The following is a 7305-nucleotide window of genomic DNA, read 5'->3' on the forward strand; positions in this document are numbered from 1 at the left end:
CAGTTCACCTTAATCAAGTTGCTTAACCTTTCCCAAGCTTAAGTTTCCCATTTCTAAAATGAGGACAGTAAAACAGAGCTTATAGCATGGAATTATTTTAAGGATTAAAACAGGTCATATGTAATGGTTTGTACAATGCCTGACACACAATATTGCTACAAATATTATCTTTATGGTTAATTGTGCTTGTTCTTGATATATAATAGGTCCTTTCTCCTTAACAGAAGTTCTTGTCAAGAGCTTCCATGCATCAAATTCTTTCTTTCCTTCTTTCCTTCCCTTCTTCCTTCCTTTTCTCTCTTGACACTGGAATTTGAGTTTGAACTTCAGGCCTTAAACTTTATAAGTAAGTCCTGTTACTGTTGAGGCCTGTCTTTAGCTCCATCAAATAATTTTCTATGTGCATGTCTTAATATTTTTTTAATATTTTAAAGTACAATCAGATCAGGCCAAAAAGCAAATACTCATGGACAACAGTTTGGGATATAATGCTAAACATATCAACTTCGTATCTAAAAACTTGTTTTGACCCACAGCCACACACTATGTGAACAAAAGAGAATTGTAAGACTCACTGGTGTTGTTTTCTTGATCTCCAGTTAGATATCCAAGAGTCAGGGCCAGAAATTTTCTACAGCTTTCTTGCCCAGTTTTTGTTTTTGTTTTCTTTTTTTGTGTGTTCAGGTCCTGGGGCTTGAACTTGGGGTCTGGGCGCTGTCCTTAAGCTTTTTGCTCAAGGTTAGCACTCTACCATTTGAGCTACAGCTTCACTTCTGGGTTTTTTGGGTAGTAAATTGGAGATAAGAGCCTCATAGACCTTGCTGTCTGTAGATTTCAGCCTCCTGAGTAACTAAGATTACAGATTTGAGCTATCGGCATGCAGTTGCTTGTCCAGTCTCATTTTTGGAAACTCTGAAGTTGGGCTTACCTGAAACCTACAATATAGTAATTGTTTCAATATACAAAAAGTTAAATTTTCCATTTTGTTTCTCATCCGATGATGATAAATATGAGACTAACAGTTCAAACCTTCTGTTATTGAGCTTCAGAACCTTTATACCTAGCCTTGCAAAGTCAGATGAGGCACTGGTTTTCAGGTTCTCTCTAGTAGTTGGGACTGTGGCATCAAAGATTAGTTAGGAGCTAGCACAGCAGATAGGAATCCCAGAAGGATTGAATAGATACTAAGTAATAGAGTCTCTTCTAAATAGGGCTCTTCAACTTTCTAACCAGCTAGAATGGCATTCTCAACACAAAGTAGATCTGAGATCCTCAGTACTGAATGGTTCTGCCTTTACTCCAGGTTGCTAATTTGCTACAGTGTGTCCCACAGACCTAGCTTAGACCTAGTTTAGCTCAAACTGGAGCAGTAAGATCAAGTTTGAGTTCCTGCTGTTCTAGAGAAGCATTTGAGGGCCTTGTTTTAAATCTGAGTTGACTGTAGGACAGTGTTTTCCCTACAAAGAAATTTTAACATAGAATCTGTCTTGTAGGGAAACTGCAAATGTCCTGTCCCAGAAGTTTTAGGACCACTCCAGAGTCTAGGTGTAAAGAATACCACCTTATTGAGAACCAAGACATTGAAAAAAAAAATGTCAAGGTTAAAATCTGGCCTTGGAATCCATGGTTTATTTTTTTTGTATCAGGAGGGATTTCCACTGTCAATCCCAGGTCAATGGGTAGATCTATCCAACTTAAACACAAACCTACAAATGAACTGGCTAAGAGTGTTGCTACATCCATCCAAGCTACCAGGTACAAGCTGTTCCTTTTTCAGAACTCTGAAGGGTGGATAGAAAACCTTCCCCACCCCTTCAGTTTTACTGTCCCTTAAAAGCCCTCCTTAAGATTCCATTAATGCTCTGAGAGTAGAGAGAAATGCCCTCAGAGATTATATAATGTGAACGTTTAATTCTAAAGTTTTCCTTTCTTCACCATGGCAAATGATTACTGAAATTCCCCTGGACTCTTGAAACCACTTCTCAGTAGTTTCCCTACATCTACATGTCCTTCTCCCACCATCTTCTAGAGTGCATCTGCTGCTTAAGTTCATCAGGGTACTCTAGAACTAACTCTCCAGATTCATTACTTTAGATAATGAACTCATTACCTGTCTTCCTGGGATTTATAACTTTATATTATCAAGTCAAGGATAACAAAGTTATTTTCTACATTTAATTTGCCATAAAAACTGTCCTAATACAAAGTACACAAAATTATTTTGTTTTTGTCCCCTGAAAAGCTTGGCCTTGTTTCCTTGTGGGATAATGTGGGTTGCTAAAATCAGCTATATAAAGGACCATTAGATATAGGAAGATAGGACTAGCTTCAATTTTGCTCCAGAAGCCTAGCATCTTAAAAGTATTTCTAAATTGCATTTTAAATATTTCTTCTAAATATTCCTAAATAATACTCTAAGCAAATATATTTGATTTTAAGAATGTGTAAATTTTTTAGGATAATTAAATGGACCAATGAAATTGAAATTGCTTAAATATAGGCTAAATTAAGATTCCTTAGTATTTTTTTATTTTTATTTTTTGTGAACACACTGTACAGAGGGGTTACAATTACATGGGCAGGTTAATGCGTACATTTCTTATCAAGCATTGCAGCCTCCTCCTTTGCCTTAGTATTTTTTTTACTAAGTGAAAAGTGTATCAGTTATGTTTTCTTAGTGAATAAAAAATGATTCTGATAAAACATACGTTTTTCAGAAAAGTATTTCTTCAATAGGATAATTATGCTCCACTAGGCTAAAGAGTATTGTTAATTATTACAACATATTACACAAAGCAAAAGAATCACAAAAATGTTTAAGTCAGGAAATGCTTAGTGTTTCTGGAAAGCGTTTATTAGGAAATGTTATTCTAGAGTCAAAACATTTCCTGTCTGATGACCATGCCATAAGAAAAAAAAAACATGTGATGCCAGATAGAGGTGTAATTTTTAAAAAAGACTTTTTTTAATGCTGGGATTACTTATTTTGAAAAGAAATCCATTACAAGTAACATGAAATAAATAAGAATTGCCCAGAATCATGCTTTTTAAAAACATTTACTGTTCACATAAAAATTTAAACCTTTTAGAAAAATACAGAAGAGAAAGTAAATATATTTGAGTAAACATATTTCTAAGCAGGTCTCTGTAAACATATATTATGTTCAATTTACATGCATAATTTAAAGATTTTTATATTGGCAAATACATCTTGCATATCGTGCATGTCTTTACCTGTCATAAGTCTAGGTTTTAGTATTAAGGTTGGTAATTGTGTATCTGTCACATGAACCCACTGGGACTTCCCAAGCTTCAGTGATAGCTCTCCAAATAAGTCCTCATCTGCCAGCAGGGAAAAAAAGAAAGCAAGAGAAGCTTGAGTGGGTACCGGTTAGGGCTTGTACCACAGGTTTCCTCCAAACACAGGTCTGACTGGGGCCACTCACATGCTTCCCTCTTACATTCATTGCCTAATGAATTGGTGTGATGAACTCAGAAAAGCCAAGAGTTCTTCTTTGTTACCAACCAAATTACTACCTAAACAAGAATCAGTCTTCTGTGAACAAGAAAAGGGGATGACAAGTAAGTAAGCTTACTTCATGAATCCACCAAAAAAAAATCAAACAGCCCACAAACCTAGCTGATGATGATTGCAGAATATTAGGTCAACCAACTCACTTTTGAAAACTGGCAAATTAAAGGGATAAAATGCTTATTGTTCTTTCTCATATCAACTGGGAAATCAAATCATTAAGGAAGAAAGCTTCCATTTGCAGTAGTATTTCTACTCATAAGAAGTGGTAGAAGCTGGGCGCTGGTGGCTTACACCTGTAATCCTAGCTACTCAGGGGGCTGAGATCTGAGGATTGCGGCTCAAAGTCAGCCCGGGCAGGAAAGTCTGTGAGACTCTTATCTCCAATAAACCACTAGAAAACCAGAAGTGGCGCTGTGGCTCAAGTGGTAGAGCGCTCGCCTTGAGCTGAAGAGTACAGGGACAGGGCCCAAGCCCAGAGTTCAAGCCCCACAATCGACAAAAAAAAAAAAAAAAAGTGGTAGAAGTTGGGTGCCAGTGGCACATACCTAGGTACCCAGGAGGCTGAGATCTGAGGATCATGGTTTGAAGCCAGCCTGGGCTGAAAAGTCCCTGTGAGACTCTTATCTCCAGTTAACTACTTAAAAATCAGACATATAGCTGTGTCTGAAAGAGCTCAGAGACAATGTCCAGGCCCTGAGTTTAAGTCTCAGAACTGACCAAAAGAAAAATGGATAGATATCATAATATCTAACATCAACTGGATTAAAAGATTGAGGGATTGAACATCAACAACTATCAACATTTATGCCTTTCATGTAAGGACTGAAGACCATCTAAGAAGTCATCTTCCAAAAAAAAAAAAATAAAAGAATTGAACCAAGACTGTAAATCCAATCACCAATTTATGAGAAACATGGAATGTGTATTCAGGGAAATTAGAGTTCAGAAAAACATAGATGACAAGTAACTTTGGTCCTTTTTTTTTTTTGTTTTCCTGATCCACGCTTGAAGTCCGGGCCTGAGTGCTGTCATTAAGCCTCTTTGTGCTCAAAGCTAGGGCTCTCCCACTTGAGCCACAGCACCGCTTCTGGCTTTTTCTCAATAGTTTATTGAGAGAAGAGTCTCAGGAACCTTTCTGCCTGGGCTGGCTTCAAACCTCAATCCTCAGATCTCAGCCTCTTGAGTAGCTAGGAAAACAGGCGTGAGCCTCTGGTGCCTGGATTGTAACTTGGATTTTTTTAATTAATAGATTTCAAGAAGACAGAAAAAAAAAAAAGGTTGGAGGAAGAATCTACAGACTAAAAGGTGCTTAGAAGCTATATAAACCAACTGACATGTGCAAGTTTTCTTTGAATCCTAAGCCACACAAAATATTAAGGAAAAATTATACTTATGAGGTACTTGAAAATTCAGACTCTGAATATTACATGACCAAGGAAGTAGTATTACTGTTTTTTTTTGTGTGTGTGGGGGGGGGGAGTCCGGTTGTGGAGCCTGAACTCTGAGCCTGGGCTCTTTAGCTCAAGGCTAGCACTCTACCACTACCACAGTGCCACTTCCGGCTTTTTTCTTTTTGCTTATGTGGTGCTGAGGAATCAAACCCAGGGCCTCATGCATGCAAGGCAAGCTCTCTACCACTGAGCCACCTTCCCAGCCCCAGTATTACTGTTTTTTTTAGGTATGATATTCTAATTTTTTTTAAGTCTTCTTTTAGAAGCATTCACAAAAATACTTAATTTTATTGTTATTATAAAGGTGATGTTCAGAGGGGTTACAGTTACATAAATCAGGTAAAGAGTACATTTCTTTTTGGGAAATGTCACCCCTTTCCTTGTTCTCTGTTTCCCCCCTCATCCTCACCCACAAGTTGTATAGTTCATTTTCAACATGGTGTCACCTGAGTATCACTGCTGCATTTGCTCACCTTTTTTTTATTGTGAAAATACCATACAGAGGGGTTACAATTACATGGGCAAGATAATGAGTACATTTCTTATCAAGCATTGTAGCCTCCTCCTTTGTTTCCCCTTCCCATCCCTTTCCATCTCCCCCCTTCCCCTATTTGTTCACCTTTCTCCCTACATTTCTGTGCCCCCTTTACCTTCCCAAAGACAGATAAACTAACAAACAAGACAAAAAAACAATAACAACAAACAGTAACAAAGTAGAAACTTCTTGTTTCCATTTGCTGGAATTCATTTCAATAAATATTATTTTATATGATCAGATGCACATAGACAATTGTTTCTTTGTTCCTCTCCTAAGAGTATCCTCCTTTGGTCTGTGTGAGATTCATGAAAATATTTAAGTGAAAGGAGATGCTTCAAACTAATATGGTGATAGAGGGACTGAAAGTATTAATAAGACAAGGTTCACCATGAATTCCTAATTGCTGAAACTGAATGGGTATATGAAGCCTTACTAATTAGCACATATTATGTATACATACATGTATATATGTGTACATGCATGCATATATTTATGTACATACATACATTTATGTGTATATATTTATATATAAAAATTGTCTTCCATAAAAAGATATATATATATATATATATACATTGTCCTCAATTAAAAAATATATAACTTGTGCTCAATAAAAAGAAAAAGCATGGCTTTTTGGCAGGTTTTTTTTTTTTTTTTTTTGGGTCCGGTTGTGGGTCCTGAACTCAGGGCCTGGGCGCTGTCCCTCAGCTCTTCAGCTCAGGGCTGGCGCTCTACCACTTGAGCCACAGTGCCACTCCCGGCTTTTTTCTTCTTGCTTATATGGTGCTGAGGAATTGAACCCAGGGCCTCAGGCTTGCAAGGCAAGCGCTCTACCACTAAGCCACCTTCCCAGCCCGTTTTTTGGCAGGTTTCTACTAGTAGTTGCTATCCCTCAATTTACTCATGTAGTTTTAGTTTGTTATATGTGTATTATTCCCATGTGCTAGAATGTGAATATTGATACTCCCACTCTTCATCCCCATTCATATATTGGAACCTAAAACCATTGTGATAATATATTTTTTTAACCTTAAAATCCCACAATCTTTATTACAAAGGTGAGCCCCAATCTGGACCCCATAATGGGCCTATCGGTAGGACTTCTGGTAGCGGGCACGGGCACCAGGGCCTCCAAACTTCTTGGATTCACAACGTCGGGGATCAGCCACCAACAGGGTGCAGTCGTACTGGATGAGGATGTCTTTGATCTCCTTTTTGGAAGCCTCATCCACATACTTCTGGTAATAGGTCACCAGGGCTTTGGAGATGGACTGACGGATAGCGTAAATCTGAGCCACATGACCACCGCCCTTCACACGGACACGGATGTCCACGCCAGCAAACCGCTCTTTCCCCAGAAGCAGAACAGGCTCCAGTAACTTGTACTGCAGCGTGCGTGGCTCGATCATCTCCAAGGGTCGCCCGTTCACCTTGATGAGGCCGTTCCCGCGTTTGCAGTGGGCCACAGCGGTGGCGGTTTTCTTAGGTCCGAAGACCTGAACGGACTGCAGCGGGCCCTTGGACGGCATGGCTACGAAGCAGACACGAGCTCCACACCGCGCGGCGCCACAACCGGAAAAGGACCCATTGTGATAATATTAAGACACTGTTCTTACTCTTTCCTTTGTAAGTACAAAGAAACAAGGTGCCAACCATGAAGCACACAGTATGCATTTACCAAACATCAGCTTTATTGATGACCTCACTTTGGCCTTTTCTGGCTTCCATAAATGTGATCAATACATTTCTGTTGTTTATACATTAAATACCCAGTCTGAGAT

At 38.7% G+C, this 7305-nt stretch overlaps 1 protein-coding gene across 1 annotated transcript; it reads right to left on the reverse strand.

Annotated features, from left to right (window-relative positions):
- Positions 1–6543: 6543 nt before the first annotated feature.
- On the reverse strand, positions 6544–7094 carry LOC138813582 (small ribosomal subunit protein uS9-like). The gene has a single exon (XM_070002001.1). The coding sequence runs from the start codon at positions 7051–7053 to the stop codon at positions 6613–6615; it is 441 nt and encodes a 146-aa protein (XP_069858102.1). The 5' UTR covers positions 7054–7094; the 3' UTR covers positions 6544–6612.
- Between the last annotated feature and the right edge of the window lie 211 nt (positions 7095–7305).

The sequence above is a fragment of the Dipodomys merriami genome, unplaced genomic scaffold (genome assembly GCF_024711535.1).
Source record: "Dipodomys merriami isolate MVZ:Mamm:240054 unplaced genomic scaffold, mDipMer1.0.p SCAF_6, whole genome shotgun sequence".
Taxonomy (NCBI): Eukaryota; Metazoa; Chordata; class Mammalia; order Rodentia; family Heteromyidae; genus Dipodomys; species Dipodomys merriami.

Coding starts and splice junctions, on each gene's coding strand:
- LOC138813582 (XM_070002001.1), bottom strand. CDS start 7,053: ATGCCGTCCAAGGGCCCGCTGCAGTCCGTTCAGGTCTTCGGACCTAAG.